The sequence below is a fragment of the Paralichthys olivaceus genome, chromosome 12, assembly GCF_024713975.1.
Source record: "Paralichthys olivaceus isolate ysfri-2021 chromosome 12, ASM2471397v2, whole genome shotgun sequence".
Classification (NCBI taxonomy): Eukaryota; Metazoa; Chordata; class Actinopteri; order Pleuronectiformes; family Paralichthyidae; genus Paralichthys; species Paralichthys olivaceus.
In genome coordinates, this window is record NC_091104.1 from 4,870,422 (window position 1) to 4,890,822 (window position 20,401).

Consider the following 20,401-nt stretch of genomic DNA (forward strand, 5'->3'; position numbering starts at 1 on the left):
CCGTGAAGATCATTTGGTTAAAGAAGCTGAAAATTATAATTAACCAGTGACTGATAGTTTACCCAGTTTCACAAATTTAAATAAAATATAATAATCATTAAGAACTTTTAACTTTGCACATTTCCAACAGTATTTTAAATTCACTTTAAATCAACACATATAACAAACAGACAGACATATTTATAGAAATATAGATATACAGACAGACATATATATAGAAATATAGATATACAGACAGACATATATATATGGAAATGTAGATATACAAACAGACATATAGATAAAGATATATAGACAGACAGACAGACAGACAGACATATATATAGAAATATATCAAATATAGATAGACAAGACAGACAAAGAGGTAAATAAAGAGACAGACAGACATATATATAGAAATATAGATATACAAACAGACATATAGATAAAGACATATAGACAGACAGACACATATATATATATATGGAAATGTAGATATACTGACAGACATAGATATAGTTATATAGACACACAGACATATTTATAGAAATATAGATATACAGACAGACATATAGATAAAGATATATCGACAGACAGACAGACATATATATAGAAATATAGATATATAGACAGACAGACACATATATATAGAAATATATCAAATATAGATAGACAAGACAGAAAAAGAGGTAAATAAACAGACAGACAGACATATATATATAGAGAGAGAGAAAGAGAGAGAGGGAGAAAGAGAGAGAGAGAGAAAGAAAGAGAGAGAGAGATAAAAAGAAAAATAAACTACTTCATACACATAATGAAAATGAACGGTGGGTGCTGTAGTGCCGCGGTGTGGCCGCCAGGGGCAGCAGAGCCACTGTTTACAGGCAGAGAGCAGGAGGCTGCACGAGCTGTGGACGCGTGGAAACCGGAGGTCGCGAGAGAAGCTCGTGTAAAGTTGTTGAAACTCGCAGGTGAAGCGGTTCAGGTCGCGTGGGTCTCATGGTGACACTCCAGCCGCTGCCAGGTAACGACTCGCCGGCTCCAGAGCGTCGATCCGGCCGGTAAAGCCCCACATTCCGCCCGCTGACTCCTGCATGCTCGCTAGCTAGCTAACAGTTAGCTGCAGGAGCTACTCGGCTAGCTGGCTAGCGAGGTCCAGCCCCAGGAAAAAGTTGTTTACCTCAAGTTGTGGCCGTGGTCGCCCCCCGAGCTTCCCACGACTTTTCTCCGGGACTAGAGGAGCAGGACCACCGCCTCACACTGGATTTAACACTGCGAGCTGTTAGGAAACTAGCAGGATGTCCGCAGAGGTCGAGAGCAGCCAGGTCGACTCCGGTTTGACAGCGGAGAAGAACCAAAACAAGTCCGAGGCGCAGAGGGAGCAGCCGGGGCAGAGGGGCTCCGAGAAGCCGCCGCAGGACGGCCCCGAGGCGGACAGGAGCCCCGCGGACACCCACAGGAAATGCAATGAAAACGACAAGGAGAACGACCAGGGCGGCGACGCGGACGCGGCTGTGGAGGCGGTGAAGGGGCAGGTCGTGGAGGCTCCGCCGCCGAAAGTCAACCCGTGGACGAAGCGGACCACGGGCCGGGTCGCCATCAACACCATCGGCCCCCAGGAGAGAGGTGAGCCGGGGGTTTATTCAAACAGAGCGCGGTGTGTTCAACTTTTACCAACACGGCGACAAGTCCCGGTCGCAGCTGCCCGAGCACGTTGCTGCGGCGGCGTTTTTTTTTTCTGTGACAGCGGGAGGGGGGGGGGTGGGGATCCTCCCGAACCCACCCGGGCCTGTGTCACCTCACCCCGGGGTTTATTTCGAACAGAGCCCCGTGCACTCACTCGACTGTCAGCTCGGTGCAGAGGTGTTGATGGTGCCATGTTCGCCCCATCCCCCCCTCCCCCCCTACACACACACACACACACACACACACACACTGAGCGCTACTCGGATTGCTCCAGAGCACCACGTGTTGATTTCTGACAAGTGCTACTTCTTTAGCCTGCGAGCTTCCTGCAGCTTCTCCCCCCCCCACACACACACACACACACACACAGCTTCACACAGGACAGCGTGTGTGTGTGAGATGCAGAACACGTGGGGGGAGGGAGGGATTCGACCTCATGTTTGTGCTGCAAGGGTTCGTGTAGATGTGTAGAAGCTAGGACAGCCAGGCTAGCTGCTGCTGCTGCTGCTGTAAAGACACGTTCTGCATGTCCAATGGCCTGGCTTCCTGCAGTTCCTCCCACCAGCCTGCTCCCCTCCGTCACCAGCGAAGGCAGAGAGAGACTGTGGCTGCACAGGTGGAGGTGCTGCAGTGAAGTGAGTGAGTTAAGTCGAACACAGTTAGAGGAACTTTAGATGATTCGTGTCATGCACCAGTTAATTGTCACAGATCTCCACGGATGAGAAACTTTGCAGTTGAATAAAAAGGCGAGGGGCAAATTTCAAGTTCACAGAAAAATAAAAGATTCACTCACTATCTGCTCAGCGCTGTGATGAGAGTCCTCTGTTGTCCTCCTACTTAAGTTTTAAGTTTTTAAAACTTCGCCCCCCCCCTCTGTCATGGTGGTGAGTTGATTTTCATTTTTTAAATTTAACAAAATAAAGTTTTATCCATCAACGTAAAAAGTAAAGAGCGGAGGATTTAAGCAGCAGCCAACATTAATCTATTGGACCACTTCTCTGGTTGATTGTTGCTCATTGGTTCATTAAATGACGATGAGAATAAAACCCAGTGTGTGACCAACAGTTCTTAACTCAGATATGTGTCCGCTGTTTTGAATTAACAGTGACGGGCTCATTTGAGTAAGATAAGATATTGATGAGCTGCCTGCACCTGGGTTTTAATTCAGGTTTAGTTCAATGAAGTGTATAAAAGAGGGGAAATGATTATTACAATTCCCCAAACTCTCATTCAAGGCCGACAAATTGACCCGACCATACCTTCAGTGTTCTGTCACATAACAGAGAAAATTACCAAAATGATTAATTTACATTTGAATGTGACTGAATCCACCTGACTGGTTCAGTCGGAGCGTTTCAGTCGTTAAAGAGATTAGAAAACGTTCAATCGGCTCAGACCCCACGTTCAAATGTCGTGTTTTATTTTCTGATTAACAATCGAAAACCCAAAATGGAGAAACACAATTAATCTTCCCATGTGCTTTTTAAAAATGTATCAGTAACAGAACTTAAAGGATCACATGAAGTTTTTAAACTGTCTCTGGCATCATCCTCGTTTTAACTCCGAGGTTTAAAGTAGTGACTGAAGGCCTGTGTTACAAAACGTAGAGTTTGGGCTATGGTATAACTTTGGGGGGGGGTTGGAATCCTAATGGTAGGTGCTGTTGCATTATGGGTAATGTAATAGGATCCACGGTTTTTGGTTTGTGACTCATACTTGGGAGTAAAATCCAGGACGCTGCCAGTCTCTCTCCTGCTTCATGTTTTTTTCTTTTGTTACAGCCTGGACTTGGAGTTTGCATGAACACATCAGATTGTTAAACTCTCTGTGTGTCTCATTAACCCATTTATTCGCTTCCAAATAAGTCAGATTTAAAGAACTGTGCTGTTGTTGAGTTGAGTCTGTTCAACTCAACGCGAGTTCTGAATGTGTGTCAGAGCACATAGCGGCCGGGGGGGAGCTATATTTGAAGCGTTTGACTCTGACGAGAGCGCAGGCATCGTTTTACAGCGCTACTGTACAGGCAGCTCTGTGGGTGGACGCCTGCAGGCTCGCTCATGCATACACCCATTCATATGGAGGCCTCGGCCCTGCGTCTCTTATCAATCTGACCATCCTCTGCCGAGCGATAGGGACTGTCAGGCTGCAGCGGGCCACTCCCAGCATGCAGCTGCCTGCAGAGAGACGCAGCCGCATACCGCTGCTGGCTATGCACAAAACACCCTCAACTAGTTCAGTCGCTCGGTCCCTGGGGGGAGGAGGATATTTATTCATTCTGTACTGACATAAATTCCCTGGGCTCTACACACTCACTCTCACACACACACACACACACACACTGAGCAGAGCATGCAAGAGCACACAACTCAACTTTGTAACTCCAGCGTTGAGCAACCGTCCGGAGGAGGAGGGGGGTGGGGGGGGTTTAGATTTGACTCTGTTCAGGTTCATATGATGATGTCACAGTCACTCATTGATTCTGTATCTGCAGATCAACAAAACGCTCTGAAAGTCGTCCGTGCCAGCAAACCCAGGACGAGGAAGTCCAGCAAGGTAACGATGATCTTTATTCTTTTTTATTTTTCTTATTTATTTTGTAAAAATCTTGTTTTAATTTAAAGTTGTCAAAGAGCTGGAGGCTCCAGAAGCCGTGGATGACGTGTTTGGTGTCGTTCATTCAACAACACAGAATAATCAGCAGGTTCTGTTTCTGTCTTTAATTGAGCTTTTAATCAACACGGGGCCTGAAGTCATCCTAAATAAACCCACACGTTCGACTCTTTGAAGTGGTCACATGGTCATATATCACCACTCTTACGTTCTGCCAGCTGGTGAAATGCAGGATGGGAAATCGACATCTGCTTCTGCTCTCGGCTGCAGACGGCTTGTTCTGTTTGCTTTTCTTTGTCATTTCAGTTAATCATGTTTCTCAGAAAGTTTTCACAGGGTTCTCGTAACGTTACCCTCCCTGGCTTCTGTTTTTTTTTTTTTAAATCTACAATATTAATCTACCACACCGTAGAAGGTCAGAAACATCTCATGACAAGGTCCAACGCTTTCTCTGACTCACTTGTTTTTAAAAAAAAAACCCCAAGATAGTAAGTTTACTGTCATCAACAGGAAGTTATTACAATTTGAGAGGCTTGAACTACAGTTGGTTATTTGGAGCCTCAAAACTATGAATCGATTGTTGACCACATTTTCTGAATTGATTATTTCACTGACTGCAGCTTTAATTTGTGACGATGCAATCCTCACATTAACTGGACCCAAAACAAATTCTCTCAGTGTAACTCAACCGGTTGATTGATTGTCAGAATAATTACTGATGGATTTTTAATTTGAATGTTAAAAAAGTTTTCAGAAAGTCAAGACAGAAACAATTATAAAGAGTAAAACATGTAAACATCTGATTTTTAAAGTGAATACAACTTGCAGCCAGCAGGTGGCAGTGATGTGCCACAATCTGCAGCAGCAAAGAAGATGAAGAACTCAGTAACTTGTAAACAAACCTGAAGTTTTCAAAATTAATATTCAAGCAAACGTTTTATGGGGAAAGAAATTCATCCATGGATCCGCTTGTTACGACTGAAGGTTGAGCTCCAGGAGTTCTGGTGAGTTGCACTGATCGTAAACCAGCTTTGTTTGTTGGGAGTAAACTTCAGTGCAGTTTTAATTACCGGTGAACTCAGTGTAAACAAAACAATCTGAGTGACTTAGGTTCACTGATGCTGCGTCTGTAAAAGAATCCGAGTGAGGAGGAAACCACCTCAGTCAGTTCACCTGCGTCGGTCAAGAGTTTTTTTAAAAACCAAAACACATTTTAAACTTAATTTTGTTTCCAGACAAATCCCTGTAACAGCGACCGTGAGCATAACATCAGGATTTAATCTCCTCCGTGACTCTCGTCCTTCTAACCTTGATCTCATATCGGATTGTCCAGATTTACGACATCCACGTTGGTGGAAGGTGACGCGTTTATCGGTGTTTGCAGTTCCTCCACAGACGGAGCACTGACCTCCACGGGCAATGTTGATATAACAACCGAGCTGAAGGGGTCCACTTGTAAAAAAAAAAAAAAAAAACTAAAATATTGATTTGTTGTCATTAATCTTTGTGTTTATTTCTCTTTATTTTACAGTCGAGTGACTTCAGCGATATCACAAACTGGCCCACACCTGGTGAACTGGCCAAAGAGGTACGTCGTGTGTGTGTGTGATCACGTGTGGGTGATGTTAGTTCAATAAAACAAACCTCTGTGTCCGTTTCCTCGAAGCTTATTTGTCTCTAAGACAAACACAAATTCTTGGTAATGAAGAGCTATTTAAAGATTTTTTAGATTTAGATTTTTACAGAGGACACAGAACAAACTAAATTAAAAAAGGGAAATAGAATAAAGCACGAATATAACCTGGCGTCTCTCTGTCCGTCTCCGCAGCAGCAACAAAATGTCCTCAACAACAACGGAAAGAAGCCTAACTCCTCTCGCAGAGAGAAGGAGAAGAGGAGGGAGCGGCCGGAGAGGAAATCGGAGAGCAGCCACGACGGGGGTGAGAGCAAAGAGAACCAGGAGGCTCAGCTGGACCTGCTGGGAGAGCTGCCCAAAGACGGAGAGTCCAAGGCGGGACAGGACGCCAAGAACGCCAGCCTGAAGAAGCGAGGAGGCGAGGGTAAGGAGTCTTTTCTGTCCGTTTCGGGTTCGGCATGTCTGAACAGCGGTGGCAGCAGCTGCAGTCCTGGTTTGATTAATTCACATTTCGTCGCTGTGTCGTGAAAATATCGATTTAAACTTTGTCGGTAGATAATCGAATGTAGCTGATAGTTTTATCGAGGCACGTCTTTCACCGCACAGTGACGACTCTGACACCTTCTCCACTGAGGTCAATAACTGGATTGATCATGATCGGTTGCATGTTCTCCTCTGATCACCTGTTTCCTGCACTTCCGCTGATTCGCTCCCATTTCACCAAGTCTGAAGCAGAGATAAAGTTTTTTACCCAAAACGAGATAATTCATTAAACATTCACTGAAGCTTTGAAAATCCTGTTTCAACTGAAAATCCATCGGGAATAAACGTCTTTTTTGAATATAAGAAGATTTAATCAAAACCGGTTTGAGATGTGGTTGGACAGTTTGGGGATATGCTATTATAGATAATAAGGTTAATATTATATCTATATACTTATAATGTAAATAAAGATATAGCCAGCAGCTGCTTACTTTAGTTTTACATAAAGACTGGGAACAGGAGGAGGCGGCTCATCTGGTTCTGTCACCAGCGCAACTGAATTTTCATTTTGTGTCACGTTTAAATATTAAAGTTTAAATAAGGAAAATTCTTGTTTTTATGCAGATTTAGGTTTAGATTTTAGAGTGATATTGATTTCTTCTAACTTTATCAAGAAATCGAATAAACGTAAATGTTCTAAAAGTTTAAAAAAGACACGGGAGAGAAGAGCTAACCTTGTTAATTATCCAGGATTTATTGTGTATTATCAGTTAATTCATAAAAATATGCGATGATCGTAAATACAATGACAGGTTGAATTATTCCGCACTAAAACATGTCGTGACTCGACTTTGTGTTCTGGATGAAAGATGGATTGAGCAGCGGTTTACGAGCCTCCGTCTGAATCTGTCGACTCAGTTTCTCAAAGAAAATCAAAAGCTTTAAAAAAATGTTGCCAGGGTTCAACTTTTAAAACGTGTCAGGAGCTTTTTTTTTTTTTATCACAGCTCAATTTGATTTTCTTGTCTGTAATGAATCAGTGAAATGAATTTGATAAAGATAGATATTGAGTCTTTTGGGAGCAGATTATAAATAACTATGAATAAAAACAACACAAATCCCAAATATATTTAATTTGAATTAAGAAAATACATAAACAACCTTTTTTAATATTAGATATAAACATAAATACTTTTCTACTATTCTGTAAGTTGTCAACATAAAGACTTCATCTTCATCATTTTATGTCCAGTTGAGTGTTTGTGAACTTTTACATTAAGACGACCAGAAGAAGAAGTTTCATCATTTTTTTTTTTTTTTTTATGTTCGAGTCTCACTGACTTTTTATTTCAATTTAATTTGTTCCAAAATTTCGGGAAACAAAACTCTTGAAGCTCTTGTTTCCGGTGTGCAATCATCGCTAGGTAACAAACGTAAGTGGGTTTCTCTGCCGCTGGAGGAAGCGTCCCGGGACGACGGCGACAAGACGCCCAGTGGGGCCCCCACGCGCTCGGACGCAGAGCCCAACAGCGACTCCCCTGACCCCTCGTCGCCCAATCACACGCTCCATAATAACAGGCCGCATGATAGCAGCAGGAGTAAGTGGCCAGCAGCTCACTGTTTTCTGTTCACGCCTCAGTCTCTGTTTTGCTTCTTCACTCGTTGGTTTGGCGTCCGCAGTGTTTCTGGGTGTTCAAGCTTCTCTCTTCAAACTAACACGTGGCAGAATGAACGCATGGTTTTAAAAACAAAGCTGTGATCAAACTGACGATTGAAACTTTGACCCGAACACAAACCTCAGTGTTTCATTTGTTTTAGAGCTTTCTGTCTTCAGGGCTCGTTAACGTCTCTCTGCTCATCCTGAGGTTTTTCAATTCAAACCTCTTTTTAATCCAGTAACTTGGGTTTTGTTGCCACAGTTTCCGTTTCCGTTGGTTCTCATATCATTTAACAAACCAACTTCATAACTGAGATCCGGGGACGTTCAGTCTTGAGTCGAGTCTCGAGTGGAGGAAGTCAGATTTTCACTCAGGTTGTAAAGAAACAAAACATTTTACAGAGATGTTCGTTTAGAGAAAACCTTATTATTGAGTTTATACCCAATGGAGGGGGGGGGGGGGGGGATACTGGGTGTACGTGCTGACACTGAACTTTTAACGTTTTCTCGCTCACAGGTTGGAGAAGTGGCCCTCGGGACTTTGGTGACGAGGCCGCCAGCGTCAGAAGCGACAGTGGCAGCGTTCGTGGAGGAATACGAGGCCGAGGGAAAGGTCGTGGGCGCGGGAGGGGTCGCGGACGAGGTTTGTTAAATACTTTTACACCTTTCAGTTTTTGTTTCATTTAGAAAAGAAGAAAAAAACGTTTTTCTTCACCTGCACATCTCATGAAAGGTATTTTGCAGCTCTTCCCTCGGGATTCAAGAATCGTTTCTTGCATTTCCTCTCTGCTCTTTCAGGTCGTTATGAATTCTCTCAGAGCTTCAGAGACTCTCAGTCATCTGACGGCTCTGCTCAGGCCGAGTTCGGCTCCAACATGGTTTACTATTACGACGACGGCAGCAAGGTCCAGATGTACACGGTGGATGAGAAGCTCCTGAAGGAATACATCAAACGTCAAATGTAAGAAATCGACAACTTTCTCCTTCCTGTTCTTTTAAAATCAGCAATTCATTTAATCCAGCCTCTTAAAAAAAAAAAGATTATATTTATCTTTACATTACAACAAATGAAATGTTTAGTTATTATTTAATCTGATAAAACAAGAGATTTAAAAATGCCACCTTGGGATCTGTGATTGAAGTTTTGCTTCATTTTCTGCTGTGGAGGGAAAATACCCTTTAAATCAATAAGTAATTAAAATAATCATAAGTACTAGAAAACAAAAAAATCCCTTTATGAAATATCTCCTCATCCTAAACTTGTTCCATCTAAGTTTATATTGTTTTTTTTAATCCACTAACAATGTTTAAGCTGCCGCTCAAATATAAAAATACTGTGATTAAAAAATAATCTTCTAACTGCTTCAAACGAATCTCACTTTAAACAACGTGTGTTTTTGGAGTCGCTCTGTCGCGAGGCGAGTAGCAACACGTTGGCCTCAGTTTTATCAGCAGCGTGGAAAATTATACCTGAAAAGGTCAAGGTGGGAATATTTTTAACCACCGGAGTCAAACAGGTGACGATTGTGTTTGTGCAGCGAGTTAGAGAGCGATAAGAAGTGCTGTGTCGTAAATCTCCCCTGGGTTTCCGGTGTGACCTGCAGGGGGCAGCGTGCACTGCTGGTCCGTCCGACGAGTTTGGCCTCGTTACTGAGGCGGACTCAGAATAGTGGGGGGGGTGAGGCGGGTCCTAAAAATAGTCTGAGTGCTGCTGGGGGGATGGGGGGGGCGAACTATATGCAGGCCTGTGCAAGAACATGTAGAAAAACTTTAAGGGAGGAGGGGGAGGAGGAGAGAGGTGTAAGAGAGGTTGGGGGGGGGTTCTTGTCTTCTCCTCTCTCGTCTCCTTCATGTTATTCAGGCTGCTCACTCAGCCGACGTTACTCCGCACGAAGCAGCCAGTGCACATCGCCCGCGGGCCGAGCCTGACCTCCGTGCTCGTGCTCGTACGTGCACGCGGATGCAGGGGTGACTTAAAGTGCTGTGACAAGTAATGGAGCCCTCGGAGATTTCTCCGTCTACAGATTTTTGGTGCACAACTCAACGCAATAAATCCTTCATATGTGAAAACAGTTTGACGACACGGTCGATCTTGGAGCTCGCCTGGCTTCTCCAGATTCAGTTTCATTTGAAGCAAAAATTAAAATGTGTTTGAGTGCGTTTACTGAACTGTGCGTACTTCCTCCAGCGAGTACTACTTCAGCCTCCACAACCTGGAGCGAGACTTTTTCCTGAGGAGAAAGATGGACGTGCAGGGCTTCCTCCCCATCTCCCTCATCGCCAGCTTCCACAGAGTCCAGGCCCTGACCACCGACGTCGCCCTCATCATGGAGGTAACTTCCCATCGTCCGCCTCTCATCGTTGCTGCTGCTGCTTCTGGGGATTAGTTTGGTTTCATCTTGTGTATTTCACAGTTTGGCTTCAGGTCAGAAAGAAACCGAGGACTTTATTCAACTTATTCTGTTGTTGTTTGGGGTTTTATTTAAAAAGCTCTTGGCTGTAATCTTGAGTTCCTCCTCTGAGGAGAATATAAACACAATAAAAACACAACCAGACAATGGAAGGCAGTAAAAGTGCTGCCACTCTACACGCAATTCATGGATACGAGTGTAAACGTCGGTGTAATAACACTTCCTGCTCTCCAGGCTCTGAAGAACAGCACAGAGGTGGAGCTGGTGGACAACAGAGTTCGCTGTAAAACTGAGCCGGAGCGTTGGCCCATCCCGACCCCCACCGTCGTGGGTTCCCCCCGGACCGACTTCTCCCAGCTCATCAACTGCCCCGAGTTCGTCCCTCGTCAGACGCTCAGCTCCACAAACTCCGGTCAGTAATCGACTCGCTCCACCACCGACGTGATGTCTGAGTGTTCCTTCATTTTCTTTATCGAGTTTGAGTGACGTCAACTCTGAATCTCTGTGAACGATGATTTAGGGAAAATTACTGAACATGAGCCATTTTTAAAAGATTTGATGTCTCGAGTAGGAACTCGTGATCTTGTTCTCGTTAAAGGATTCGTTTGACGAAAAAGAAAATATTATATTTTCTGTCTTGTCTAATATTCCACATGAACGTTGAGTTGAGATTCCAGACTTTGGCGCCTTGTGGCCTGAATGAGAACTGACAGCGATTTACTTAAAGTGTCGCTGAAGGTCGACTCATGTTCTTTCAGCTTCTTCGCCCGTGAAGGAGACGCCTCCTGAGTCCGCCGAGTCTCAGGACTCAGCGGAGGCCGACTCCTCGAGCCAGGAGTCGCTCCCCACCGCGGACGCCTTTGAAGACCCCCCCGCCCCCAAACCGGACCCCGATGCCTGGATCCAGGTGGAGAAACGCCACAAACAGCCGTCAGGAAAGGCAAAGGTACCGAAAGTGAAAGAGAACTTTGGCGTCTTCAGATCCGTGGTTCTCAGTGCGTCTGTGTCTGAAGTTAAGCTTTTGGAACAGAAGCTCGTCACAAATAGTATTTGATTAATAAAATGTCAACTTCCCTTTTCTATTTAGGGCCCCGGTGTGTAAAAGCACCGTTTAATTTAATTGTCTCTTCTTTACTTATAAATGTACAAATTTTATATTTATATGAAAGTTTAAAATACATAGAGAAATATTTAAGCATGAAAAACATCAGTGAAAGCAGCAAATAACTATATGTACATAAAATAGAATAATATTAACAACTAGTGTTTTAAGTTTTAACTTGAAAAACTAGAGACAGTAGTTGTGATGTGGATCCATGGAGTGTTTATTTCCTGGTTGCCTGTAGATTCAGTGAACTGTGGTTCGAGAACAGGAAATAACCAAAGACTACCCGAGGAATTTTAGTTTTGCGTCAGGAAGTGAGTTGGATACCGAAACAGGAAATGTTAAATTCCTGGATCCTCTTGTCACCAGGCAACCAAACGACATCTTATTAACTTTCAAAGTAAAACACACTCAGGGGTAAAATTAAAGCTCAACGTCTGTTCTTCATCTCTCCCATCATCACTCTTTGTTTCTGTTTCCTGTCTTCTCTCCTCCGTGTTCATCGCGTCTCCTCCTCTCCATCTGTCTCCTCTGATTCTTTCGTCCTCCATCTTTTGACCGGCAGCGTGTCAGTGATGATGTGTGTGTTGTAGACTCCTCCCCTCCCTCAGCGCTCCCACCCGATCACCTCCCCTCAGCAGTTGAGTACTTCCCTCTTCACTCTCCCTTCTCAGACTGTCCTCTCGTCCTGCTCCACCGTTCTTCTCATTCATGTCTCGTGATTCAACTCAAACATATTTAATTTGCACATCCTCATCGATAACGTGTTTTAATATCTCAGTGTTTCACCGTCAACACTTTGCTGTGATGCTCCATGTTCACTGAACTGCATACAGTGAAGTTTTAGTACATTTAAAGTACAACAACTGAACCGTGACTGATATAATAATGTGACATTACTTCATTATAACGGATGTAGGCAGATTTATTTTTGGAACAGTTCCGTCAGAGCAGTTTTCTCACATCCTGATTCTTCTCCTGCACAAACAGGGCAAACGGTTTACTAATTAGAAATGTTTGATCGAATAAAATACTTTCCACGTTAACTTGAATCAGTTTAATTGCTCTAAATGAATGGTTTTGTCACAGAACCAGAATCTTGACATTGATTTATGGACCAGGATTTGCTGTAAGAAGTTTTTGGACTTCATTGTGCGGTTTATAAACGTCATCACACCCTGAATTTAAAATCCACTTGTGTGTGTGTGTCTCATCCAGGGCGACAGTAAGACGCCCCCCAGCCACAAAGCTCCCGCACCAGCCGAGCCCGATCAGGAGGAGCTGGACTTCCTATTCGACGAGGAAATGGAGCAGATGGCGCCCAGGAAGAACCAGTTCACCGACTGGTCGGACGAGGACAACTCGGACTATGAGCTGGACGACCAAGACGTCAACAAGATCCTCATCGTCACCCAGACCCCTCCCTACATGCGTAAACACCCCAGCGGAGACCGGACGGGAAACCACGAGTCCCGTGCTAAGATCACTACCGACCTCGCCAAAGCCATCAATGATGGACTGTACTACTATGAACAGGACCTATGGACGGGAGAGGAACAAGTCGAGTGCATCAAGGTGAGAAAAACATGGAGCGGTTGTGAAATCAGCGTCTTCGTTTGTTCACAGTTTCCTGATGATCTCGGATCTAGCGCTCTTTGCCTCGCTCTCTTTCTCACCCTCACTGCGTCCGTGCTCTGTAAAAACATCCCAGACGTTTTTCCCGCCCTCTGCAGACGAGTGAAACTCAGCATTAGTTCGGTGGACACGATACAACACAAAGGATTTGAGGTTGTTGATGTTCGGCTAATTGTCGCTTCCTCTCCCGGTCTGTGTTTGTGCTGAGCCAACGTTTCCTGGATCTAAATTATTTATCTTTAAAACAACAAATAAGAAATTTAAACACCCTCAACTTCAGTTTTTTTATGAAGGGAAATCTGCTTTGCAGCCGGATGAGCTGCACAAACGAAACCTGATAAAATATTTATATATTTATGTAACCGCCACGCCACAAGATTAGTTTTACATTTCTGGAGCTTACGATTGTTTCCACAGGATTTTTAATTGTTAACATTTCAAAACCGAGCTGTTGAAGCACACGCTGCGAACAGGAGGACGAAAATAAACCATTCATCGCCGACTGCGTGATCCTCCAGACGACACACGTGTCACACAGCTGCTGCCAGAGCTCAGCGTCCAACACAAGGAGCCAGTGAACCTCATGTGGAGTCACTGGTCGTCTGCTCATGAGGAGACAGGCGCTCTTCTCTTTGTGATGTCAAAGGTTAATGTCAGCTCAGAGTTGGACGCAGTGATTCTCTGTCGGATGACGAATGAGAGGATTTCAGCTTTAAATGATTCTTATAATTAAACATTTGCTCTTTGACGTCATCGATTTTCTGCAAGTACTTTTCAAACTGAAGATTATGATTCACAACAAACACACATTTTATTAGTTTATTGCACATTTTGAAATCTACTAATTAAACATTAACTCTGACCTTTAGTCACATCTCAAGAGTTAATGTCATTCATACTCATAATATTTATAATTTATAATATTTACTCAGTGTTAAATCTTAAAGTCTGAACTCAAACCGTTTAAAAGCTGAATTTCCTTAAAGTCACTTCTTGTTTTTTTGGGACTTGTTGTTTTCAGTGTGCTCAGCTCATTCTGGGCTCAAAGGTCGTCAGTAACGTCGCCACATGTGGGAAACGTCACGCCTACACACACACACACACACACACACACACACACACACACACACACACACACACACACACACACACACCAAGGTCGCCTGTGTTTTTTTCTCCTCCACCTGATGCTGATGTGTAACGTTCAAAGTCCGACACACAGCTGCTGAGTGTCACACAAACTGCAGCCGCTGGCACGTCGTGTATTTTTACCACCGTGTCGTTATCAGTTCAAACAGCATATTTGAAATCTTCACATCCTGAGTGTGGCGCCGGAATACTTTGAGTGCTACTGTCGATTCAACAGTTAAACTGTCGAGAGTGAAGATTAGAATTTGTCCATAAAATGTTAGAAAATTAAAAAATGTCTTGTTTTGTTTGCGTTTATTTATTTTGACTGGACTGGTGTTTCTGTGTTCCGCAGCCGGAAGCGGAGAATTTCAAGAAGCTGAGCGTCATTTCTAAAGATGAGTTTGACACTCTCACCCCCAAAGTGCCTGTTGACCCGAACCAGGAAGTGCCACCTCCCCCGATGCCAGGTGGGTTCGGATTCTCTCCTTTTTCTGACCAAGATTGTAAAAAGATAATTCAGTTAAAGGATAAACCACTCGGTAGAAATGTTTATCTGCAAGAAACGTTTAAAAAGTAAAGTTTGAAAGCTAGTGAGTTAATAAAACGTTGGTAACGTGTGTTCTCAGTGGACAGCGCAGCAGAACTGTCTCGCTCTCTGCCCACAACGGTCCCGGAGTCACCCAGCACTCACGAGCCGCGAACCCCCAGAACGCCTCGCACCCCCGGACGCCAGGATCCTAACAAGACACCGCGCTTCTACCCGGTGATGAAGGAGAGCGGCACCATCGATGGACAGGTGAGCTGGCCTGAGGTTACATGGGATTACACCTGTTAAAATAAAGGTTTGATAATAATAACATACGATTATCATGTATCTGTCGGTTTTTTTTTTTTCCTTCCAGACGCCGAGGAAGAAGAAGACACGCCACAGCTCCAACCCTCCACAGGAGGCTCACATCGGCTGGGTGATGGACTCCCGTGAGCACCGGCCGCGCTCCGCATCCATCAGGTCCGACCGCTCGTTTCACTCTGTCATAAATGTTCCTAATGAATGTGCAAGGATTTGAAAATACAGATTGTTTTTAAAACGTGACACTCAAACGATTCTTCTTCGTCCTTTGTCGTTCCGCAGCAGCTCCAACGCGTCTCCGTCAGAAGGAGCTCCGCTGTCGGGAAGTTACGGCTGCACCCCTCAGTCTCTGCCCAAGTTCTGGCATCCATCCCACGAGCTGCTGAGGGACAACGGCTTCACCCAGCAGGGTTACCACAAGTACCGCCGACGGTGCCTTAACGGTGCGGTTAGTTTTTATCTCGTTGTCAATTCGCCTGCGTGTTGAAGCCGCGTCTGACTCGTCCGGTGTCTTTCAGAGAGGAAACGGTTGGGAGTGGGTCAGTCACAGGAGATGAACACCCTGTTCAGGTTCTGGTCCTTTTTCCTGAGGGACAACTTCAACAGGAAGATGTACGAGGAGTTCAAACAGTATTCAGTGGAAGACGCCAAAGAGAACTACAGGTGAGGGGGTGGGAAGTAGAGCTCCCTGCGGACATGTTTGTTTGAATAATGTGAGACTGTGATATTTAGATTGTGGTGAAAATGAGCAAATGGCAAAGTTGACTTTCTTCAGTCGTGTCGTCTTATTTTTTTAAATCCTCGTCTCAAAGCTCTGAAGCTTGGACTCAACGATGACCCGATTCGATTTTGAAGGTCAAAGGTCCCTTCACATTCCCTTCAAGAGAATCCTTTTAAATTTGGCACAGACGTTCACATGAGCTGCTTTCAGACGTGCGCTGAGCTCCGAGATCCTCCGCAGACACACAAGTGGAACGAACATCTCGGGGTGAACGAGTGGAGCCGCACATGTCGAAGAAATCAAAGTCTGCGGACGGCAGAGGGTTAACAGCCGGCGGCGTCTCTGCTGCGGCGTTTGCCAGAAGCACATTCGCACATCTGCCAAACCCACATTCCTCTCTGAATAAGTTGGCGGCTCGCTCCTGCATGTTGATGAGGGAGCGACTGTAGTTTCAGGGTGTGTGTGAGCCGACACTGTGACAACCCCATCAGCTGTTGGTGCGGCAGCTCGTATGGACTCGATGTAACCAAAGACCTGTCGACTCGTCCGTCCGGTTCCCGCCCGCCCGCCCCCCCCCCGTCGGCTTCATTAGAGTCATTAATAATCCACGACACAAAGCGGCTTCTGTTGTCAAATGTGCGAGACACATGTGAGAACAGAACGTCCCCCGGTGCGGACACCACTCATCGTCCTGTCTGTGTAAATAAACCTGTGTCTCGGAGCCAGATTTGCAGCTGAGTGTCGATGTTTACGTGTCCGTGAGGTCAGAGTGCAGATAAACATTTGTTTCCCCTCCCCCCCCCCCCCCCCTCCTGCAGGTATGGACTGGAGTGTCTGTTCAGATACTACAGCTACGGTTTAGAGAGGAGGTTCAGGTTAGATCTGTTCAAGGACTTTCAAGAGGAGACGCTGAGAGACTTTGAGAAAGGTAAAGACGTCCCCCGAGACAGACTCCCCCTCACTTTCACCGGTGCTTCATAGAAACACACAGTTTATCTTTCACTTTTCAACCCATTCAAGAAAAACACACTTTACAGTTCAAACAACAATAAATCAAAATAAAAAGATACGATAAATATGTTTTTATTTAAATACTTCATTTTTAATATCTGAGTGTGGAAGTACCTCACAGATTCACAGATGAAGCCAGAAATGATTTTAATATTATTATAATAACACTTAGTGTTTGTAAGCAGCTTGAAAACATAAAAAAAATGTTTATAACAGATTCTATTGTAGTTTTAATCAGATATTAAGTGTTTTTATTATTTAATGTCTGATAAATGTATTTTATAAAAACACAGGGTTTCTGTGAGGTCTGAAAAAGTAAATAAATATGTTAAAATGCACTAAGTCTTAAATATGTTCATGTAGATCTTAATTATCTTGTGTTAATGTTCGTTATGAGGATACATGATAAGACTTTGCTGAATTAAACTTTAATAAACATTTAATAAGTAATTTTATCCTTTTACAACTACATTACAGTATAAAACAAACAGTGTCATAATAAATTATATGTTGTCTGTGAAAAGCAGAATTCAAATGAAGTGTTAATTCCCTTGTAAACCTACTTTACCCGACTAAAACTCCTCTAGGCCGAATGTGCAGTTGTGTTTAAAAGAACAGGACAGGATTCCTCAGCTCGTTCAACACTGAGTGACTCGGTGGAGCAGAGCGGACGATTCTCAGTTCTGACGTGAGACACTTATTTCCAGTGAAGTTACTTTGGTGTTAAAAAACGTTTGGAAGCTTCCTCCGACTGTGGATCTGAGCTCAGTGCAGACTGAACCAGAGCAAACTGTCTCCACCTCTTACTGAACACGAGTCTCTTATCTAATCAGACGACTTCATGGATTAGTTGTGAAATGTTTACTTATTACTTCTGGATAAAATATTAATATTTGATTTTTTTAAATTATCTTCTGGAGTTAATGTGGCCGGATTTTCCTTCTCTGAGAATTTATTCAAGTCAGATAGAAACACAGAGGAAACTGAGCTGTAGATGATGATGTGATGGTGAAACCTCTAAATCCTCGTGTTGAACCCGTCTCCCCCGTCTCCCCCGTCTCCCCCTCCAGGTCAGCTGTACGGTCTGGAGAAGTTCTGGGCCTTCCTGAAATATTCAAAGATGAGGAACCAGCCCATCGACCCGAAGCTGCAGGAGCACCTCTCCCAGTTCAAGAACCTGGAGGACTTCAGGGTGGTGGTGAGTGAAGACCAGTTGATATTGAAAATCAATAAATAATGGTTAAATGATTTAAAAATAAAAAGTCAGAGGTCTCCGCTCTGGTGGTCTTAGTGAAGTTTTTCGTGCGGGAGTTTGTTTTTAAACGATGCTCGGGTCTCTGAGCTCTGATAAACCTCCAGGTTTCTCACTGGTAGCATAAAGGCTGTGTTGGTTTTCTCACGTTAATCCCGACTTCGACCTTTGCGTCTGCAGCCCCCGATGGGAGAGGAGGGCGGCAGGAGGAGACGTCACTCGTCCTCGGCCGGGGACGAAGGGAGGCGTCGGCGACACCCTTCCAACACTACCTCAAAGCCCACGCAGGCGTCTAAATCCTCCGGTGCTGCCGCTCAACCCGCCGCCGCCGCTGCTGCTGCCGCCACCGCCGCTGCTGCTCAGAACGCACCCAAAGAAAACGCCCAGAAATCCGCCGCTGGAGCGAGCGCCCAGCCGAAGAAGACGGACTCCGGGGCCGGGAAGAAGCAGAGCGCTGCACCAAATAAATGAAGCTCCCTCTCCGCAGGCGTGGGTTTGGATAGAAGAGGTGCGGAGCGATGCGGCTCCGAGCTCTGGAGTTTGCTGTTTTCAGCGGCAGACCGTCAGGGTGTGGAGAGAGACTGAGCGTGGTTGACTTCATTTGATTGTTTTTATCAGTGCATTTCATTTTAAAGCAAGCAAGCAAGCATAGGCAGTGAGCTTGAATCTGTGCAGCTCATTATGTTTACAGAAAAAAAAAAAAAAAATGCATTCCCTGCATTTTGCCTTTTGTTCTCTCAGATGCCAAACGCTTCAACAAGTGTGTCGACCTCCACAACCCGTCGACCGCTCTGGTCTGTGACGAGGTGTTGAACTGTGATTCTAGTTTGCCAAGATAAGAGATGCTGCAGATTTGTCTTGTGTGCCTTAAATCTGACTCACCAGGACATCGGAGGACGATTGGTGACAAAACACAAAGTCCAAATTCTGTTTTTTTTTTTTTTTTTTTTTTTAAAGTCTTCCCAGGTGATGATTTGGGGTTTTAATGTTTTTCAACGTGACCACCATTCACATTTTTACTATTTTTTTGTTTGTTTTTTTGGCATAAATTTCTTCACCTTCTTCATCGTGACAATCAAAGTCGACATCTGCGGTCGTACGTTTGTGGGCCGACCCTCGAGGCTGTTGCTCCGCGACAGATGTGGCCTGATGTTTCTTGGTCTGACTGACAGACATCACAGCTGAACCATCGCATCGGTTTTTTAATTCAAACCTGGGAAAAATGACAAATTCATCTGGGAAGCTTTACTTACTTTAAGTCCCGTTTTACACCCAGAGGTAGAATAATTTATTGTTTTGTTTTTATTTTTCCTTTTACTTGATTGATGGAATAGTCTTAGGTAATCGATGCAGTTTTAAATAGCTTTTGCTATTGACTATGATGAAAAAAAAAAAAAAAAAAAAAAGAAGATATTTCTGCTGGAATTATGGGTGTGAGCTAGCTTCATAAAAAAAACTACAATATATTTTAGCTTGAAGTTTACTTCATATTATGTTTGAGGCTTAGTGCTCTAGAGCACTTTAATCATTAACTTTCCTTTACTTCATCAGTGGACTTAAAGAGAAGATTTAGAGTTGAATTTAAAGAAAAAAATGTAAATACTATAAAAAATCATTTGCTATTCAATTATCCTTTTGATTTTAAGAAGTGATTTGTTTTATCGGTAATGTGGTTTTTTTTTTTTGAGTGTGTTTTAGGACAAAGCAACGCATGTCGATGAATTGTAAAATGCAAAAAAATATATAAAATAACACTTGATTGTACGAGCTGGTGTTTGTTTGGTGTGATCTGTTCTGCCGTCGCTCGGTTTATCTCCAACTCTGCAGATTCAACCGTCAGGCGATGAGACGGTCGTCAAACCTGATCGGTCGGTGAACGCCTCGGTGGAAAAGGGAGGCTCAGGTGAAGCATAAACACAAAGAGCTCATGATGTAGAACAGATGAGAAGGTTTTCTGACCATAATACGGGCAAATAACGTTTCACTGGGAAGAAACTGTTGTTTCATAAACAGACTTTTGGGCGAAAGTTGATTTGTGTTTCCATCGTTATCTCGTTTTAAAAGAAGAGAAGAAGAACAAATGAGTAAAAAACAGCAAAAGAGTTTGAAACGTTTCAAAAGAAGTTTGTGTTGTTTGGGTTTTTCTGTCTACGGGTCGCGACAGAGGAAAAAAAACCTCGAGTCTCATAACACAGGTAGGCGGGTGCTTTGCTGCCTTCACGTGTTCCTCGGAA

The 20,401-nt window shown here is 44.0% G+C and overlaps 1 protein-coding gene across 4 annotated transcripts; it reads left to right on the top strand.

The window, feature by feature from the left end:
• Window positions 1–38: 38 nt before the first annotated feature.
• Window positions 39–19,934, top strand: larp1b (La ribonucleoprotein 1B). 4 transcript variants are annotated; one of them, XM_069535540.1, is made up of 20 exons: window positions 39–1,605; window positions 4,157–4,218; window positions 5,807–5,863; window positions 6,104–6,335; window positions 7,819–7,992; window positions 8,569–8,694; window positions 8,850–9,012; window positions 10,240–10,384; window positions 10,697–10,874; window positions 11,221–11,408; window positions 12,133–12,207; window positions 12,786–13,142; window positions 14,686–14,800; window positions 14,960–15,129; window positions 15,236–15,342; window positions 15,466–15,626; window positions 15,702–15,846; window positions 16,723–16,832; window positions 17,986–18,113; window positions 18,348–19,934. In XM_069535540.1, exons 1-20 carry the CDS (start codon window positions 1,278–1,280, stop codon window positions 18,636–18,638), a joined length of 3,312 nt encoding a protein of 1,103 aa, XP_069391641.1. In that variant the 5' UTR covers window positions 39–1,277; the 3' UTR covers window positions 18,639–19,934. The 4 variants fall into 4 exon arrangements, with proteins under 4 accessions (XP_069391641.1, XP_069391642.1, XP_069391643.1 ...); XM_069535541.1 differs by lacking the exon at window positions 12,133–12,207; XM_069535542.1 differs by lacking the exon at window positions 7,819–7,992.
• The last annotated feature ends 467 nt before the right edge of the window (window positions 19,935–20,401 follow it).

Excerpts from the sequence above, each read along its gene's own strand:
- larp1b (XM_069535540.1), top strand. The coding sequence starts at position 1,278 with ATGTCCGCAGAGGTCGAGAGCAGCCAGGTCGACTCCGGTTTGACAGCG. Across the intron at positions 7,993-8,568 it reads GCCGCATGATAGCAGCAGGA|GTTGGAGAAGTGGCCCTCGG; the intron begins GTAAGTGGCCAG and ends TCTCGCTCACAG. Across the intron at positions 16,833-17,985 it reads GCTGAGAGACTTTGAGAAAG|GTCAGCTGTACGGTCTGGAG; the intron begins GTAAAGACGTCC and ends CTCCCCCTCCAG.